Raw genomic sequence first — 21,086 nt, forward strand, 5'->3', positions numbered from 1 at the left:
ATATCAAAATAAATTTTCTATCGTGACACAGACTGTATACAGTAACAAATACATATACTAAATATAGGTACAATAATAATTCTATTCCCATTCTATATTGCACTCTAGGTATATTCATACATATCTTCAAAATTTTTTTCGCTTATTTATCTTATGGAAATGGGCCTGAACTCGCTGACGTTTCGGTAGTCCCTCTGCTACTGTCTTCTGGAGTGCTAAAAAGCTAAATGAAAAGATGTTACTAGATTATGTACAATATTCTCATTTTTTTTTAATTTCATTTGACATTTATTTGCCTAATAATGTAGAAATAATACATAATATATATACATAGTACTTTTTTCCAAATGTTCTGCCTCATAGTTTCTTCTTTATTCAAATTAAAATTAGGTTTTACCATGCTTGGACAAAATATTATGTGCCATTGTCAAGACTATTTATTTTTGATGTCTTTTCTGTGTTCTACATTTTTTCGATATGAAAAAGGTTTGTATCTTGGGGTAGTAGTCTGAATTCTTTGCAACCACCGTGCATTTAATAGAACAGGATTGGAGTTTTAAGTTTGGCCATCGATGGTGTAATACATATAAAAAAAAAAATTAGTAACATCTAAGTAGTAATGTCCATTTGCCACTTACTTTTTATGAACTTCTTTGATATATCCATTTATTTTTTACTAATCACGTGCTCCATGAACTGTTTCCATATTTATTTAGAACTTGTTTAGGTCAAAGTTTTTATTTATACTAATGAGCACGACCATGAAGTACAGCATTCGATTGATTTGCCAAGATATTCAATTTTATATTATGCTTCCTTTTTACTTTATTCTTCACGCCACTGAATGGTCTTCCTGATGGTATCCTAGTACTACCACGAGTTACTCCTGGCCTTCTTCTGGATATAGCTGTAGGCTGAACTTTAATTTTTGACTGTTTCCTAATCGAAGTTTTGGTTGGAACGTTAAGTGCTGAGTATAACTGTTGGAAATTTTTCATTTTCTGTAGTTTCTTGGTAAACTTCTGTATCAAAGTACTAGGTACTTCACTGGCAAGTGCTTTAACTCTATCTAATTCCAATGACAGCTGTAAAATGGCATCATCCTTGTTTCGCTTTTCTTCATCAGGCGAGTTGCTAAGAATTACTTCCGTATATGCTGCTTGCGGATTAACATGATCCGATTCTAACGTTTGGCTACTTGAAACTGAATTACAGGAATGAGTCGTATGAGTTAAATCCATAAACCAATCATCGCTAGGACATTCGAGACCTAATGCTAATTTTCCCAAAGATTTACGTTCCTCACAAGTAACTGCAGGAGCATTTACAAAAGGTATATTCAACTGCTTATGTAGATAAGCCTGATGCTTGCAAAAAGCTCCATTTATGCCAGAAGGGCAACTACATAGTCCTACTTCTACATCAATAGTATAGTGCACCGAGGAGTCTTTGGTGCTACTTATTTTATACAAATTATTTCCCAAATCACACAAATCGCTTGGATTTACAGATACCATTCTTGAACATAATTTTAAATAGTTATTTCGAATACTATTCCTCCTGTCATGTGCATAATCCAACAATTTAATTTTGAAATATTCTTCCCAGACAAAACAAATAAAATCTACTAAAGCCACACAATTGTATCCTTTTGTTCGGTGGAGAATTATATCCTTTAATATTCTTATAGATGCTTCGGCATAATTGTTGGTGTTATTACCCCTAATGATAATGTTTTTACGGTGAACGTATAACCATTCGTGTGATCTCAAATAAAATTTTTCAAAACGATTAATAAAATTAGGGAAATCTTGAGATGACTGTTTGAAGTTCAGTATCATCATATTCAATTCATCTTCTGTTTCGCTATACATAACCTATAAATGAAAGAAAAATACATATATCATCTAATGTATGTAAAATTGTATGTTCATTAAAGTACTCATATACATCTGCTGTAAATTGTTTTATAAATGTAATTCTACTGTAAACTTAAACATATACCTCTTGTAGATTTACACTACCCCCAAATTAACTACAGAACTAATCTCACCTTACGAAACAAGTTCATCAAAAACTGTCGCCTCTCTAATGGAATTCCATTTTTCTTTTCACATAACCACCTCCATTCCTTTTGCAAAACATGGAAAAAACAGAGAAGTTGTCTTGATTGTGGATAAGCATTTGCCAATGCAGCTTTTTCAGCTTTAGAGTCATCTGTCATAAAACATGATGGTTCCTACAATTTAATTTCCATTACCTAACATACTAAATATGAATATTTCTATTAACCACAACCAGACAAAATGATACCTGTACAATGTTACTTTATTGCAGAAATAGCCCAAACCTAATATAAGAATATATGTCCATGTAGTCATTCTATCATTATGATTTTTTAAGCAATTGCTCAAATTATGGTATCAAATTATTACAATTTTTATAGAATATTCACCGAAAATTTAACTATTAACTCTTTTGATACACAAGGCATGTGTAACAAAATTGTTTTATATGTACTAATATTAAACAAAGCCAATCATACACTTTATAAAGTAGGTACCTGATAAAAAAACACAATTTTTTGTTACAGTAATACCACACCCTACAAAGCCAACCACCTGTTCTGCATGCTATGCCTATATAATGAATAACACCAGTTTTGGACACACATACTGGATACTTACAAATTTCTAATATTTTCTCCTTATTTTTGTATGTTGTGTAGTTTGATTTTGAGTGGTTGCTAGAAAATGTCAAAAATTAAAAATTATATATTATTTCCACAACATGAGTAATTTTTCTGTAATTCATCTAAACACCATTGCATTCTTATCTAATCATTTCCAGATAACACAAACATATTTTTAATTATATATTTGCATTGTGGTTTTATGCAATTTTTTTCATTCATAAATGTTACTCATTTTTTAGTTATTCAGTTTCAGAGTACCTATATACTTGGATTGTTAAAAAAATATATTTGCTTACCGTATTCCCCCCAAAACAATAGGGAAATGCTTTCTTTAACAAACCATAGGCCTGCTCATAACTAGCTATAGACTGTCCATCATGTAAAAGAACAGCTATTGGAATAGCACCTGCTTTGGTAACCGTTAGCAAAATAGTAACAGTAGTTTCAGTACTGTCGCAACTGGAAGTACTATCACAAAATATAATCTCTTTAGAAGAATTCAACTGCTGCGCTCTTTGCATTATTGGAGTAACTACTGCTACTGCCCAAGGATTTGTTGCCAATACCACTTTCATTCCTGTTAAAAAATAATATTTATTACTTGATATTGTTTTACTAATAATTGAATTAAAAAAATATAAAACTTGACTTCTCAATGGGGAGAAGCTCAAAGAAATGAACAATTTCATACTATTTTCTAAATAATCAATATAACAGTATTAAAAACCACTACAGTATGCATATAAACTCACCTCTCGTTTCATAAAACGTAAGTTTCTCTTGCAATTTTGGGATAGGTTCAAAAACTGCTCCATAATTTTTCAATGTCCATTGCCTGTGTAGATAATATACAACATTTTTCGTGGGATTAATTGAAGCATTTGCTAACTTCTCCCATGGCTTCTCATTAAACATTAACATGCTTTCGTGATAGCGAAAAGCCTCAGAAGCACTCATTCCATTGTCAAAATACTGTTCAAATATTTGCTTCGTCTACAATATCAAAAAATAAATTCAATTATAAATAAAATTCATACAATACCTATATTTATCATAAACAAAGTGACAGAAATCACACCTTACCTCATTAGACATTTTCAAATATTTTAGAGAACCACTTGTTCCTATAGTATGGTTATGTATTATATCTATCTTAATTTTTCCACAGAGTGCTGGTTTCAGTTTCAAATATTTGTCATTTCTTTTCGTAGCCGGAGTACATTTTTTTATGACTATATCTAGTTTTGCAGTACAGCCTGTGTTAAATTCGGTTTTATGAGCACTACACTTCTTATTTACAGCACTATGTTGGCACATATAGTATTTATGATAAACGACCCTGTAATACGAAAGAAATATTTAGAATATTAGTAGTCGGGATACTGTTTCGAGTACCTAAATACTTATGTTTACATACCTTTCTGGATTTGCCAACTCCCCATTTCTTATCCACTTCGTTAATGTATGTGCTTCAAACAAGTTTAAATAACTATCAGCTTCGTTCCTATCATTAATATTTATACGCAAAATAAAATATTTTTCGTTGGTTTCTTCTAATTCACACTGATAACCACTTATTCGTGTAAAACTTAAAATATCCTCGTAGTTCATAATTATTGAATAATCACAACTTAATAAATATCTAGAATAAAATAGAGCCTCACAGCGTATTTTATGTAATAAAATGGTTTTTATCAGAACGTGAATAGGAATAATATTCACTTGTAAAAACACTGAACACACATAAAACGCGCCAAATCGGCTTAAGATTTGCAAATTGTTAAGAAGTTTGGTTAAGTGTTTTGGTCTAAACAAACCTTACTCGTGCGGCGCCGGCGTAGAACCAACACTGTACGATTACGAATTGACCAATGAGGCATCGTTTTATAAAGCTATGCTTCTAGCGTAATGTGTTTCAAAATATGCTGACGGGAGGGGTGCTAGGTAATTCCAGCTTTAATACCCTTAATTTAGTACGTCAGAACCGTACAATCCTCGTCTGCCTTATGTTTTTCTAAATATGCTAGATGCCACAGCTAGCTGTTTTTTCTCGATTTTCATTTTTATTTCATGTAATTCTGCCTGTTGTGCAATGACTCCTCTCATGTTTCTCAAACGGAGATTACGTTCTGTGTCCAAAAGTCCACTCTTTGTTTTGCCTGTCGAGAAGTAACATCTGTACCATACATTTCAAGAACAATTTATATCCTAATACACTTAGTCTATAGTAACCGTAAATTTAAAACTATTCAAATACACTTTGTACATATAACAATACCTACTAGCAGCAGCTCGGGAAAAACTAGTCGCACTCGAAGTACGAGCTCTGGGGGAAAATGTATCCATTAACGATTCTGTGATTGTATCCGCAGTAGTTCCTGACTGTATCGCAATATCAGAATCCTGAGTAATATAAGTATTTTTCTTACACAATGGAAGTTGGTTATCTTCAAACTGGGATGTACTGTCCCATGGACGTTCTAAAGTCACATTCATATGAGGGGCCGATACAGCTACAGCTTCCATAACCGAGTCTTCCTTTTTTTTACTGGAAGACCTTCTCCAGTTTCCAACATATTATATTTCCTTGGTGCGTGTCTCCTTACTTTTCCAAAAAAAAAAAATACAATTTATAAATAGATAAATTATCTCTTAAATAACTAGTTTCTTCTTCCTTTAGCTTGAGATGTAAATAAATATGGCAAATTATACATTTTTTACTAGTAACTTACCTTTGTTTCAAATTATTCCATAGTTTTCTCAATTGTTCGGCTTTCCTCTTATTAGTAATAATATGGGCCTGAGAGTTATATTCGTATGTTCTTTGTCCCATTTTTTTTTAATTGTGGCAGCACCAGTTCTTTTACTTTCAGCTATATTATACTTATCGACTAATGGAGTTAAAAATAGTTTTTCGCGAGTTGTGTATGCCAATAGTTTGTTATCCATTCTATAAGTAGTAAGTAAAAAAAGATATCCAATTAAGCTCTAGATCTACGTTATCATTATCTTAAGTCTGGCATATTGGAACTTAAAGTAGCTTCATGATCAGTAGTAGAGTTTAAGAGTCGATTTGTTATTTTGATCCTTCATTTTCTTCCAAAAATGAAATAATCCCTATTTTCTAATCGACCATTCCAATTAATTCCACTGGTTTCAAATTCTGTTAGTGTCTTTATATTCAAATACTTTTCAATCTCAAATAAAAGATTTGGTTTTTCTTTAGCCGTTTCAGCTGTTTATACTTTTGGTACATTTATAGTTTCTAGAGAATCGTTTGTCGTTTGTACTTGCAATTTTGAGTAATCTATATTGTTTTTATTTGTAAGCTTTGATATTTTTCGCAAGGGGATATAAAGGGTTGAAAATGGTAAGACGGGTTGAAATCAGTTGTCGTTGAAAATATGTGAACATTTGTTACCTATCTTGCGGGCGTAAATATATGTGTAAGTAAAGAAAAACGTAAATACCTCTGTCAGATATAGCCTCTTGACGTGGCAGGTCAGGCCTTGGCTATTGTGATGGTGAGATGAGGTGATCCTTTCTTAGTGTACTAAATATGTAAATGATTTGAAAGCATACCTGAGCACCCTATTATCTAGTTAACAAATGAATCGATAAACTACTGAGTATATCAGTGTACTTCGCCTCTGTTTGTAATTATGACTGTGTCCATTTAACATTAAACCTATACAGGCTGTGATATATCTACTGCACAATCAATAAGCAACTGTGATATTAAGTATCACTAAACTATTATGTATATTAAACATCTAAACAGATCTAAGCATTTTCATATTGTTCTAAACGCCGCTCCAGGTATCAACTCCAGGTGTGCAATGGATGTTAGGGACAAACTCTCAAAACACCACCCAGAGTGTCTCCGTCTTGTGGCACTGATTAGCCTGAGGACACTCTTCCGACCCACCAGCACCAGGTGTTAACGATGCAAAAGGCAAACTCGCGATGCACCCCACCTGAGTACCGTGACAAAAACATCACAAGACTCATTCAAAAATATTATCCTTGGATCTGTACACTGTCAGTACTGACGAGTAAAACAGTAAAATGCTTCAAATGCATAGAAAACTTATTCACATCAAATGTCATTGAACTTACTAGTAACTGACCAATCAATTGTGCAGATTTAGCACCCCAGTTTATAATAGCAATTCATCAACAGTTACTAACACAAAATAATCCTTCCTATAACAACCCTCAAATGACATTTTACTATTACTGAGTATATCCCGAAATATGACTTTACTAATATATGCAGAGGACACTTAATTATATCTTCAAAAGAATATGCAATCTAATTAATGATATATAATGGAATCTTTTGTTGTTGGTTTGATACGGAATTGCCGGACCTCATCTGGCTGGTGCGATTCCTGCGGCAGTCTTGTTCCTGAAAACGAGGGTTGCCGGTAGATTTCCTGCGATGACTGGGTTCAATTCTGAACAATGTTCACTTGAAGTTCTCTGCAGTTGAGTTTTTTCTTCCAAAATTCGAAGGATTTTCCGCTTGTTGGATCCCACTTCTGACACCAATTTTTTTGTAATGGAACCTCTCCTTGTCATGGGGATTGAGACACTGACACCTTTTCTTCTTTAATATTTTATTAATAACTTGAATAACACTTTACTATTACTATGAGAGGTAGTTGTTGAATATAATAAATTTTGATATCAGCGATGTTATATCTTGGTTTTGTTGATTGATTATAAATGAATGTTTTGGCAGAGAGGTTTTAATTGTATACAATTCAACAGGAAAAAACATCACTGGCGTACAACCAGATTTTAATGTACAGTATTTACAATTATTTAGACTGCTGTCGCTGAAAGGTAAACAAATAATTGGTTTGATATATCTACAACATTAACTTACGATTAAGCACAAAGGATTCATATATAGATAATTACTTCCTTACTAATAGTGCACAAAATATTCTTATCTTAACCTACACAATAACAGGAAATATCAAATGAATAAGTAAACATTAATATACAAATTTTCCTTAAACTTTAGAGAGAATGATAATTATACATAGGCGTAACGTAAATAATTTTAAGAGGTACATTACAGATACTCGTCGAATCAAATATCTAACTTCTCAATAAAATTGACAACGTAAAATAGAATAATAACTAACAATTACTTTCCAAATGAATAAGCTAACTAAACAGGTATACTCAGCGAGAGAACTCACCTAATATCCAATATTCAATTGTGGCACAGTCGCAACGTTTTCACAGCACAGTCATACGTAAAAGTGATCTCTTTTCAAAGTTTAGATAAAAGAGTCTGTCTGAAACTTATAATCTAAATTCTAAACAAAGACATTGGGCGTTAACTAGCCACTCGAGCTTTTTACAAATACCAATTGCTATGCCGAGCGAATATGTGCCTTATTTCTAACTTAAAACTCGTAATATTTAAAATAGGGTCGTAATACAGAGTGTAAAAAAATACTATCTTACATATTTTTATTACAATTTTTTTAAAGGCGATGCTTATTGATCATATAAAAAATTGAAAAAATTCAGACGATTTTATTAATGTCACCCTAAAGATTTATACTGAACCTAGAAGGGGAAAACTTTCGTCATAAATGAAGATGTTATTACCTCAGTAGCACAAGATATGGGTAAGATATTGAATCTTGGCCCAATATTTGGAAGATTTAGCCGATGTTGGTAAAAGACAGGCGTTCAATATATTGTTTGTAATTATTTTTTTTATGTGTACGTATATGATGTGGTATTATTTGTATGTAGTCCTCAGATAGCTCAGAATAAAAACAGCAACAATCACTTACTATCATTGTTGTTTCAAGTGAGCGCCAGCCAGTCTCAGAAAAAGTTTCGAGATTTCGTTCTTCTCTCAGCTAAGACAACTGAGTCCTCTAGTATCAAAACCCCTTAAATCCGTTTTTGATGAAAAATGAGATATAGGCTTCAAAATATTCCTACTAAAATTAGGAATATTGTGATGCATATATCTCATTCTTCATCAAAAACGGATTTAAGGGGTTTTGATACTAGAGGACTCAACTATTCTCAGACGAAACTAACTCTAGGGAGTTATAAAAAATAACTAATTTATGAGAATAAAAAAAATTCTCAGCAGTTAAAAAACGGTGAACAAAGAAGCACGACCATGTAGACATTATATCGAATGTCACCTCATCTATAACAGTCACATAATTTTTCGGTATTTTACCTCTCGGAAAACAAAAATTGATACAGGAGCATACACTTCTGGCGGGTGAAAACTAAGCTAGGTGCGCAAATTAGGAAGCGAGAAAGTATTCGGGTGACAGAGAAAGGTAGATAACGTAGAACTAAAGTACAATCTGAGGCACAAATATTCTAACTTAACCATTTTAGTGTAAGAGCAGGTAAAGAAATATGGGTTCTTAACACCCGTTAACTTTAGCATAGCGTCCCATGCTAAACCAGGTGTAGTAAAGTACTGAGCTGGATCTAATTTATATTTTTCTGAAAAAATTTTTCGGAAATTCTGAAATCCATTATAGTAAATCATCAGATTTCAAGTAAAGGTCTGAATATTCTCCTAAAGTACAACAGCCGAATAACTTCCACACTTCCTGAGTTCTATTACAAACCGCATCAGTTATGTGTTCTTCGTTTAACTCATTATAAAATTCATCTTTGCTGAGCAATGAAGTCTAACTAGAGAATCTACAAAATGATACGGAAATATACCCTTTTGATACATTAACTTATATTTTGATTCATCAGGAAAAAAAATATTTGGTAAAATAAGTCTGATATCAAATTTTCACCTAAATTATGTGGTGAATAAGCCATAAATTTGAAACTATATAAAACGTAACCTTAAAAATGTTTTCTTTAAAACATCTTATAGTCCAACATGTATATGTTTTGAGAAAGAAATATACTTTTCTTTGTTTTGCCCTATAACATCTACCCTGCCACTGTCAGAAAATAGCTGTTTCACAAACATGTGGCTTAGTTTTATTTCTCCCTATCGGAACGGTTTCTCATATATACCACAAACGGCGGCATGCATATTCATGAATCTCTTCTTCTGAGAGGCGCTTTATAGAAACTATCTTGAATTATGTCGTCAAATGAACATTTTATTATGTACTCAAATGAATCGGCCTCATGTTTGTGAGTTTTAATATTATAAAAGTTTGCAGGATCAGGTAGACAGGTGTCTATGGTTTTAAAACCGACCCAAAGTCTGCATAAACTAGGAAAGGCACTCATTTATTCATGGTTTTCAAATTTTAATATATTTTCTGGTACAAATACTGCGCATTTATCTTTACGTAGCTCTCTCGAAGGTCTTACTATCTGGAGATGATTGCACTGATCGTCTTGATATAGTAATAATCTTTCATCACAAAAGTATTTTTTGTGTCAATGTTTAGAAATCTGACTTGAAACTAATCTTAATAATTTTTTTATACAATTCGCACTTGTCTGGTACAAATAATAAATTTACATGGGCACCAAATTTTTTTGAGAATAATGCAAAGGTCCCATTATAGTATAAGTCGTCTTATTATTTTTACTTTCTAAGCCATAGACATCTATAAAAAATATTGTTTTTTAATTCAAACTTTGAAATATCTCGTAATTAACCGGAAAATTAATACCTTCAATATTAAAATTGTTGGAATAATAGGGGTACGATGAAGTGTTCATTGTTCTTTCTCTTGCAGGAAACAATGCTGACACTAGAGCCCATAGAAAACAACACTGATCCTGGTTATAAACGTTGATGACAACTTTTTTTTTCAACGTATTTGGGCAATCTGATGTGAGAGGGGCCTCCGCAAACAATAAATTTATTTATATTCACTCCTACATGCAAAATGAATTCAAGTAACCAACCTAAAAACCTTAAATTATTGATTAAACTGTAAAAAAAATATTTTCTACAATAAACACATCTGAGCGACGCTCCTGAAATTCAGTTGTTTGGTTAATCATTTGATCTATAAGCGCATCAAGGATGTAGCTCAAAGTGGAATCGCTAATAACGTGATTGGATGTATTAAAGGACTTAATATCGGCGATTTGTTGACTTTCTTGATCTTCTCCTCTTTCCTCTCTATAGATGACCGAATCATTTTCGAAAGAAACCGCAAGTCTAAATTTTCGTAAAGCTTGAGTGGTTTAATAATCATTTTTGTGTTGACAGTAACCTATGGGTCTTTATTTTTTTGTAATTTTGATATTTTAATAGAAGCTGCACATCAAAAAGTGAAATGGGGGTAGTTATTTATTGTCAATGTCGTATTCTCTAACAATGTTAAACCATGTAAAATATATAAAATCACTAAAACTATCCTTTTTTTTTCAAGTAGCTTCACTCTAAAAAAACAAATTCTCAAAGAAAATTGGTTGAAGGAAAAACATCCCGAAATGGTCCAGCCGTTTACAGACATTCAGCCAGAACCAGAAGGCGACGAATTCAAATCAAAAAGAAAGTTCAATCCTGACAGGACTATGAATTCTGTCAAATGCTGCTACTCAGCGAAACACAAATCCGCCTTAGCCACATGATGAGCCATCATGCCAACTCAGAAACGACAATGTATAAGTTTAACAGCACGAAACCAAAAGAAAAACGATCCCCAGACCCATATGATAGTCCACATGGACCTAGCCGATCCGCAGCCGATGCTATTGGACGACACAAAATTAGGTCTTGACTCCATAGAACGTAAACTGGTTCCTTGTTGCTATGAATAGCTCCAAAAATTAAAAGAAGACCAATAAAAGCCTCTATTTCATTTGTACAGGAATAAAGTTTTACCCTTTTTTTTTTGAGTAAACAAATTCATCTTTTCTATTCGTTTCTGTGAGGATTATATGCTGACTAGCTACTCTTCGAATATTCGAGTTCGAGTAATTTGTGGTTGCGTTGTTACCGCAAACACCTGATACTCGTCTAATACAAAAGCGTACTTCACGGGGTGTTATAACATTTTGCCTTTTTTGTATTTTACCTCGTAATTGTATTCTTCTTAATCTTAATCTTCACTTTGTTAACCTACTGTTAGGGTCCTTCAGAGAAAATAGCCTAACTAGTGGTTTATGCCGTTTCGATTATAAATTTTTGACTGAAGATATAGGGACAAAATTACTTGCATGATTCACCAATGGATAATAGTTCTTTCTCTATTGTAGAGTAACTTCTTTCAGCTGAATTTAATGTACGACTGTAAAAGGAAATAGGTTTTCCGTGGGAAATAAAAAAATCAGTTATCTTAAATTGTTCTGAAAAATCTGGGTAAGCTAATATTGGAGCGTTGGTTATTAGCGATTTTAATTTTTGAAAAGCGTTTTATTCTTGATTTTGGATATCTAATTTCATGTTTTTCTTTAGAAATTTAGTAATGAGTGCGGCTACTTTAGCAAAATTTGTACTTCCGGAATATCCTACGAAGCCTAAGAAATTTTTAATTTCTTTTATTGATTTAGGTAACGGATAATGTTGTATGGCTTTAATCTTATCTAGTTTAGGCTTAATTCCTTGCGAAATTATAACGTTTTTTTCGTAAAAACTCCATTTTGTAGATACTTCATAAGGACATGATCAGCTCTTTGGAATGTGGAAGGAGTATTTTTTAAGCGGAACGGCATGCGCAAATATTCATAATGTCCGTTTTCGACTGTGAATGCCGTTTTTTCAATAGATTTAGGATTCATTTCAATTTAATAAAAGCCGTGGGCAAGGTCAAGAATTTTCTTTTTCCTCCAGCGTGAACTGTATGGGCCAATGGAAGATTGTATAATTTTGTTGTCGAGTAACTTGCGTACTTGGTTCTGAATTTCAGCTTTTAATTTATATGCGTACCAATTTTTTTTGTTTTTTTTCAATATATCGGTTCTTCATCCGTAGTGCAAATGATGTGTTTGATAGCGCTAAGAAAGGTTTCTATGGTGAAAACGTGAAAACGTCATAGAAAATGTCACTAAACTCGCCACAAATTTTTAGAATTTTTTTTTTCTTTTCGTCGTTAAGATGGTTTACTTGAAATAGGTTTTTAATATTGAAATAATTTTCAATCATTAAATTTCCATTGAAGACTGTCTCGAGTCTTACAGTGAAAAGTTCATTCCCTTGTGAACAGACACACCCCCATAAAATCTCGTTTCGTGGAAACGAGATACGAATCTCGAACGGTCGTATATCAACCAGGGTGTAACCCTATGGAGTTGCATTTTCGATTGTTCTTCTAGCAATTTGCATATCAGCTGCAGTTCAAGTATCTCTACGGAGTAATAGATCTATCCTTTTAGCAGTACCCAGGAAGAAGACAAATAATATAATTTTGTATTTTTGCTAAAGTTTTGGTTTTGACGTTACCTTCTTTTAAGATAGTGAATGGTTTTAAATGGACCAGAGACAATTCATGAACTGAGTTAAAGAGTCAGCAGCAGATTTTTTGTTTTGAAAACTATTACTCGAAATATTAACAAATACTTATTTGTTGAATAAGAGTATTACACTGAGGATGGTTTGAGTAACTAAATGATGTCTGACTGTATAAGTTAAGTGTAAAGGCGATGTCCTCTGTTCCAATAATTTTTAGTAAGAGTACCAACAATATCGCCCGATTTACCCAATTTCACGTAGATCTCCTTTATTTCCTTTGTAGATCCCGTGTATATAAATCTACTATGTGTCCAGATTCACAGTCTACTAGGAGGAAAAATTTGATTCCGAACCTGTGTCGCTTCGAGGGAATGTACTGTCGAAAAGAGATTCGACTCGCATCAATGACAAGGTTTTGATACGGGTAAAACGAGTTCTTGAAAGGATTTTTGTAATGGTCGACTTTACAGATCACCTTTTGTTCATTATCATGTGTTGAAAACACTATGCATAATTTTTAGGTCCACCAGATAGATGCAAACTCTATAATGTAACTTTCGGAATGATTCTAATTCGTCAGTCATATTCCCAACGAATTCTCCTGTGAACACACCAGGCTTAGACACGTATGTAACACTGCCTGTGTCGTAGTCCAGAACTGGGTTACCCAATTAATTGAGGTAAACATGATTTTAACCTGGCCTGTGCAGTTACATATGCGGCTATCACTACCTTTACTGTTGATAGGGGCTAGTCCCTATGTTCATAATTTTCAAATGCCTCTTCATTTATGGGGAGCGGTGTATTGACATAATTTCAGGTTTTTGCAAACCTGTCAGACAGTTCGCTTGGGTCTCAGAAAATCCTAGTCTTGGCCAGTTTTCTCTTTGGCCAAATTTCCCCCAGAAGCTATTAAGCAAATCCAGGTTATCCAGGATTTCAGCGAATTCAAAAAGTCCAACATGGTCTTTATGTTCTTGAGTAAGGCCAGAAATATTTGCAGTTTTGTCATATTAATGAATATCAAACTTCCATATATCATATATTTAACGTTTTCGTAAACTTTTTCTGTAGCTTTCAACATCTTGTCAATAGTCCACGTACCCGTTAAGGATCTTTTTTTCAACATTATGTGTACATTCTTCCTGATTCATTTCTTCACCACATGTACGACAAAGAACAGACATTAATTTACTCTTCATTTTTGTTGGAAGTGCGGAGTGATACAGATCTCTCGCTGGTAATATTTTACATTTGATTCCTTCAACAGTTCTTTTTAAACTTAATTGATCAGTTATGACCAATGTAGACTTCAGGGTGGCCCATGGGAAATTTACCATATTTGCAGACAGGGATAAAGAGAGCACACATACTTAATTTTTTCACATTGTTGACATTTGTAGTACGTGCTAGCGTTACCCGTTCTTTCACCATAAAAAGCATCGCGAGGATTGAGAGGGGCAAGTGTAATTAACGGGTGTTTTTTGGAATACGTTCGCAATTCATCATTTATATTTTAATATATTTCTAAATTGATATTTTCAATCTGTCTTAGCTACTGTGGACTCACTCCTCAAAGCCATCGTTTCTGATTATCTTGTAATTATTGACCTCTGTTATATCAGAAACAGCTAGGGCATCCATGGTAATAACAGCCGTAGAATTCAAATACTTGTTTTGTTTCATAACAGAAACCATCCACTTTAATACCACGTATAGTGGCTTCTTGTTGTTTAGCAGTATGTTGAATGTTTACGTTTCTCTACTTTTCTTTGCATACAAGCCACTGAATGGCGATTATATTTTGGGTATCTCTCCAACGGTATCCACTCTTTCGAATAACCTCTATTGCAGCCTTTCCAAACCGCTTTCAATAATCATACTTTTATTTGCAATACTCTTAAGTGTCTATTTTACTCTCATAATTGTATTTATGTTTAATTTAATGTTTACGTAATGTTTGTTTGGGTTGATGTTGCTCAGTTGGATCCTTAAATCTGCCTCTACTTGTAGCCTATTTCTGTATTTATTTTTTATATATACAAGAGTGGAAAAACCCTTTTCGCATAAATAAGTTATGGTGAAAGGTAACAACTGCTTTAGCGCCAATTCCGATAACTCCTTATAATCAGATTTTAAATTTAACCAAAAGTTTGTTGAAGTACATTATTTGAATGTTCTTTTTAAAGTTGAATCACAACTTATTTCAATTAATTGGTTTTCCTGGGTAAACAGGCCTGTGACGTCTGTAACGTTTACATGAAATGGGCCTATATTCCAATTTTCACTGTGGTCTGGGTTTGGAAAATAATCCCGAAATAAGGACTTCAAAGCTCGAAAGTGCTGAATGATTACTTCTTGAGTATCCTTTTGCAACATAGTCCTGCCAGTTGATATTCTGTTTTCATTGATTTGTTTCTCTATTGAAATAGTGTGGAAAGTAGCCTTTTCTAAGTTCAAGGCCCGAATGACAGTTAAAGAAGTTATCACGTAGTAGTGACATCGTGATGGAGCAAATAAAGTGCCCCTCCCTTGTAACCTCTACCGTAAAAATCACTTCTTGGCCTTTACTTCTGTAACTGTATATCTTTGAACTACTTGTAATTCCGGTACACAATCCATTCTTCAGGAATCGACATACCCGCGTTTCGAAAAAGCGACAAAGCCCTTTTTTTCTGGATGTTTCCAATATTTCGACGCATTTTTACGTATTCACTGTTCTTGTCAACATGAGCTTTTGCGACTACTCGTAGCATCCTGGGATGTAACAGCGCGTTGCGCCACCACCTTCCGTGCGTGTTTTTGCAGTATCTGAGGCAACGCGGAGGATTGATAATCCACCTTCTGCGATTTTTCCATTCGACCACGACTTGGATGGCTTCGATGGCTTGGAAGGCTTCAATGGCTTCGATGACGTCAACGTTCAACATTATGTGTACATTCTCCCTGATTCATTTCTTCACCACATGTAGGTACTACAAATAACAGACAATAATTTACTCTTCAATTTTTTTGGAAGTACGGAATAAAGCAGATCTTTCGCTGGTTAATATTTTACATTTGATTCCTCTAACAGTTCTTTTTAAACTTAATTGATCAAAGTTATCACCAATGTAGACTTCAAGGTGGCCCACGGGAAATTTACCATATTTGCAGACATAGGGATAAAGAGAGCACACGTTGACATGCTTAATTTTTTCACATTGTTGATATTTGTAATACGTGCTGGTGTTACCCGTTCTGATTGACCTCTGTTATATCAGAAACAGCTAGGGCATCCATGGTAATAACAGCCGTGGAATTAAAATACTTGTTTTGTTTTAGAAAATAAACCATCCACTTTAACACCATATATAGTGGCTTCTTGTTGTTTAGCAGCATGCTGAATGTTTACGTTTCTCTGCTTTTCTTCCGATACAAACCACTGAATGGCGATTTTACTCTGGGTATCTCTAACTGTATCCGCTCTTTCGAATAACCTCTGTTGTATTAGGTTTGAGAAAATTTCTCCTAAACACCTTGTTACATGCGGAGGCAATGGTACAGGCTTCGGTAAAAAGACAAGTATATGTAGTTTCAATCAACTGTTGAAGGAATTTAAGACAAGCCTATGTCAATATCTCTACATCAGATACACAGTATTCTACAATGTCTTTCTGCATATTAAACTTATAGTTTTTATATTCTTTGTACTATTGTAGAAATTTTTCACGATCTTCTGTTTTCATTGATTTGCTTCTCTATTGAAAGAGTGTGGAAAGTAGCATTTTCCAAGTTCAGGGCTCGAGTGGCAGTTAAAGAAGTTATCACGTAGTAGTCACAACACAAATTGTCTTTATGTATTCTACAGGTTCCTTTTTGTCGGCTAAGGGTTTAATTTTAAATTCAAGAGTACTCCCCGTCAAATTGAAAAGTGGCACCTTCTTGAGTACATCTTTAACGATAATAAATTTTTCCATAATTCTCAAATGATTGAATAAAGGGTCACTCAAAAAGCGTATTCACAGATCAAAACCGATTAGGCATTTATTATACAGTGCCTTATTTTGTGACCCCTCCCCTGGATATATGGTATCGGTGAAACATGAAAACAAAGAGATGGATTAATAACGTGAATTTAAACACTTTTTTTTGTCTTGTCCATATGAAATAAACGATTTAATTAACATTCTTTTGTTTTATTTATATAAAATCATACCAAAAAATAAATGAAATATACTTGTACACTTTTTTTATTATTGAAATATTTATTTACATTTTCAACATGATACAAACGAACACAATTAAATTGAAGAATATGGTTGGGTTGAATCATCACATTTATTTTCATTCGTGATAGTTGATATTTTTCGATAATCATAGAAGGCAAATACTTCTCGCTCTTCGCAGTTCCCGAGAAATGGACTACAGTTTCGGACAGAAATAACAAGACAAAGGAGCAAGATCTACAAAAAAGAACCGTCGCTTCATCGATAAAGAGGGGCCCTCCAAAAAAACAAAAGGTAAAAGAGGGCGAGAAACCGGCCGCAGAATTAAGCGAACTAAAAAACTTGCTAGAAGAGACGTCCACCAGGTCGAATAAAAAGGAACAAGCGGATAGTAATAATTCGGGCGCGACGGCAAATATCAACAACCTCATTATCATAGCCGACGACACCGAGGAGAATACCCATCTCGAAACGGAGATAGGTATGTTTTCCCAAGAAACCGAGATGGCAATATTCAGGCAGGCCATAACAATAAAAAAGAATTTGGTAAAGGAGAGAAACTTGACGGACGGCGAGTTCACAAGGACTCAACAGGAAGCGGACAGAATACAGGAGGAAATCTCTCGCTTGAACAAGCAATTGAGAGTGGCGAATAACCGACTTAACGAACTAGGCCACCGTCGCGACAGACTAACATCGAAAGTGAACTGAATAACGGAATCGCTAAGTTAAGATTAGTATTAAATAAAATGATTACCGAAATATGTAGACGTAATTGAGGTTAAGTCGATATAATAAGTATAGTAATTGTAGTAAATTGTAATGAGAAAAATAAAGGAAACGAAAATGCAGAAGTTGATTTTAATACGTGTAACAGCGATATGAATGAATAAAAAAATAAATTGAAACGCAATAGCGACAGTGTAGTTCTTTAACCTCGTTACATAATCCAAAAGTACACACATTAATTGATAAGTGTGGTACAAGAAAAAACAAATATAGCCGGACATCCTTAGTCGAAACGAAGTATACATACATTCCTTATTAGGTTCATTAGTGCGACGTCATCACCGCCATCTTGTTGTTGTAGGTCATAGGACGGGATCCAAACAAAGTCTATTTGTTGTGAGTTTCTTATGGGTGTTGGTTGATTCTTGTGATTTATAAACAATTTAGTTATAATTTCAGTAATTTTTATTGAAAGTCGAGTGTTAAGCTATATATTACAAACACTACTACAGTTTGAATGAATGAAAACAGTAAAACAGTCTTATTTATAGCATAATAAACATTTGACAGTAGAGTGTTTATCAGTTTAAAGTAATGAATACTGTTTTTAATATATGTAATATCAAAGAATTTACTATTCTTGTCTTTTAGATGATGGCAAGCAAACATGTAATTCAGTTTTATGCATTAAACCAACTGAAACGAGGAGAAATAGCGTACAATGATGGCCACGTTCTGCAAATGGATTTTGATTCAAGTGTGAAACCATTGTTGTTAAAAGGTGTCGTACAAGCTAGCCAGAGAAAAGATGTGAAGTATAAAGTGGAGGTATGTATCAAATAATTTTTATAAATGTGATCGTCGCTTTTCAATAAATATATTTTTAGATTCATTATGATGAGCAAAGTGGCTTAAACAAAGAGAACTGTAAATGTACTTGTGCCGTGGGTCAAGACATATGCCATCACATGGCAGCATTACTATTTTTTGCCCATTATAACATCAGTTCAACTGATGTAGAGTGTCGTTGGAGAGCTCCAAAAGCCAAAAGCACAGAAGCTTGCCAGTCTCTTGAGCAGATCGAGCTATCAGTGGAGAACTTACCGCTGAACAAATCAATGATTTTCGTGGTAAACTAGACGCCACCGATATTGTTGGCTTTTCTTGGTTATTAAAACCAGAGGTATGTGAAGAGGCATCATCTATTATACCTTCCATAGAAGATATTTTATATTCTGAGGAATATATAAAATCAAATAACAAACTCCACCATTTTCAAGAACTATGTGCAATTTCGGAAAAACAGATCGAGGAAATTCAAATCATTACTATTGGACAACATATCAATGAAAATTGGTTGATTTCTCGAAAATTACGTTTAACATCAAGCAAATTTGGCAATGTATTAAGTGCTTGCAGAAAAAACAGTTATCCTGCATCATTATATAAAAATTTATTGGAAGGGTATGATCTGCACAAAGTTAAAGCAGTACAATGGGGCAAGGAAAATGAAAAATCTGTTTACATCCATTAGTGGATTAAATGTCACAGAAACAGGTATATGGTTACATAAATGTGGATATTTGGCAGCAAGTCCAGATGGATTAATAGAGAGACGGTATTTTAAAACAAAAAATAAATGAGACCAAGGATTATTTCTACTATTATAATGAAAATGGCGAAATTGTTATTAAATCATATTTATTTTCACCAAATACAGGGGCAGTTATATTTGTCGGGACGAGAATAATGCTATTTTTTTGTATGGACACCTATAGAATATGAAATAATTTTAATTGAAAAAGATCCTCAATGGGAAAGTAATATTGAAGTGTTAAAAGATTTTTATTTAAATAAATTTTTACCGTTTGTTACTAATAAATAAATATTGTATGTGAAATATTTTGTTTTATTTATACCCCACAGAACATTTGTTTACATAATGTAAATATTGTTTTCTACAAAAAAAAAGCAAGAAGCATGTCATGAATATACTTTTTATTTTATATTGTAAAAATTTATTACTCAAAATATGACATTGCCATTTACCTATCCCTTCTTGTATAAAAACATTTACTTGTTAGAACAAAGGCAATAGATTTAAGGAAATTGTGATTTTTATGAAAAAACAAAATTATTAACGAACAAAAGAAAGAGTAGTGTTTTAAGAGAAAAAACACTAACGAATCATACTCGAATGTCCACCAACTTCTTGTTGGTGCACGTTTGCCTCGACAAGAGCCAGTTTTTTCAAAATAAAACATTTTAATAACAGAAAAATAATTGAACAAAGAAAACTGTAAAAGTAAAACCTTTATTATTAAAAGGCAAATTAAGTGTTTGATTATAAAAAATTATACAATTTAAATATCTAAGTGTACATCATCACCATAAAGCTGTTCCACTTCTTTAATTAGTGGATACTGTAAATTTGTCAGTGCAGTCACTGCTTTAAAATTTACACTACCATAAGGAAATAATGATTGTGGCACATAATCCAATATTTTATATATTTTCATTCTTCCAATCGCTCTTTCTACATGTACTCGTGCCTTGGCTATTATTTGTGTTCGTCGAATTTGTTCAGTAGTAAATTGGGGAGTACTTAGAAAAGGCGGTATATTTAAGCTGACTCCAGGTGGAAGCAGATCTTGTATTAAAAACCCTTTGTCTGCAAGGATAAGATCACCTGCCTCAAACTGGGTCAAAATTCCACACGCTTCTACAACTCTTTTATCCGATGTGGCACCTGGATATAAACTGCTAACAAACGTAATTACTCCATTTGGAGCAACAGCAACCAGTCCTTTCCAGGTGTTTTTGTGTTTATACGTGCTATATGTTGCTCGTTGCGTCTCCAAGGACTTCCTTGGAACTGCACATGTTATTTCTGTGCAATCAATTATAGCCCTGCAATTCGTAAATGTTGAGAAACAAGAAGGAAGACAGGACTTGTTTTTTTGCCTACTTGGTATTTTCTTCATCAAGGAATTGTACAGAACTTCATAAATTACATGGATAAATGTCAAAATTATGTTGATAACAGTAGCCTGGGACACGCCAA

At 33.5% G+C, this 21,086-nt stretch overlaps 2 protein-coding genes across 3 annotated transcripts in view; one reads left to right on the top strand and one right to left on the bottom strand.

The window, feature by feature from the left end:
* Positions 1–21,086, top strand: part of LOC108908830 — a 40,903-nt gene that overhangs the window by 13,094 nt on the left and 6,723 nt on the right. The window contains exons 2-3 of one of the 2 annotated variants that reach the window (XM_018712976.2): positions 18,674–18,850; positions 18,910–19,682. In XM_018712976.2, the coding sequence (XP_018568492.1) occupies positions 18,674–18,850; positions 18,910–19,161 (429 nt within the window). In that variant the 3' untranslated portion in view covers positions 19,162–19,682. Of the gene's footprint in view, positions 1–18,673; positions 18,851–18,909; positions 19,683–21,086 lie in introns of those variants that run through there. The other variant, XM_018712977.2, reaches the window with a different exon arrangement.
* On the bottom strand, positions 157–4,593 carry LOC108911419. Its single transcript, XM_023455088.1, has 8 exons — positions 4,513–4,593; positions 4,113–4,337; positions 3,779–4,034; positions 3,448–3,688; positions 2,992–3,272; positions 2,054–2,239; positions 331–1,877; positions 157–223 (listed from the first exon to the last, which is right to left on the bottom strand). Exons 2-7 carry the CDS (start codon positions 4,304–4,306, stop codon positions 747–749), a joined length of 2,289 nt encoding a protein of 762 aa, XP_023310856.1. The 5' UTR covers positions 4,307–4,337; positions 4,513–4,593; the 3' UTR covers positions 157–223; positions 331–746.

The sequence above is a fragment of the Anoplophora glabripennis genome, unplaced genomic scaffold (assembly GCF_000390285.2).
Source record: "Anoplophora glabripennis isolate ALB-LARVAE unplaced genomic scaffold, Agla_2.0 scaffold421, whole genome shotgun sequence".
Classification (NCBI taxonomy): Eukaryota; Metazoa; Arthropoda; class Insecta; order Coleoptera; family Cerambycidae; genus Anoplophora; species Anoplophora glabripennis.

Bases quoted from the DNA above. Each gene is read 5' to 3' on its own strand.
- LOC108911419 (XM_023455088.1), bottom strand. From the start codon at position 4,306: ATGAACTACGAGGATATTTTAAGTTTTACACGAATAAGTGGTTATCAG. The intron at 3,689-3,778 runs GTAAGGTGTGAT...TTGATATTGTAG, and splicing joins ATTTGAAAATGTCTAATGAG to ACGAAGCAAATATTTGAACA. The intron at 3,273-3,447 runs GTGAGTTTATAT...ATTTTTTAACAG, and splicing joins TACGTTTTATGAAACGAGAG to GAATGAAAGTGGTATTGGCA.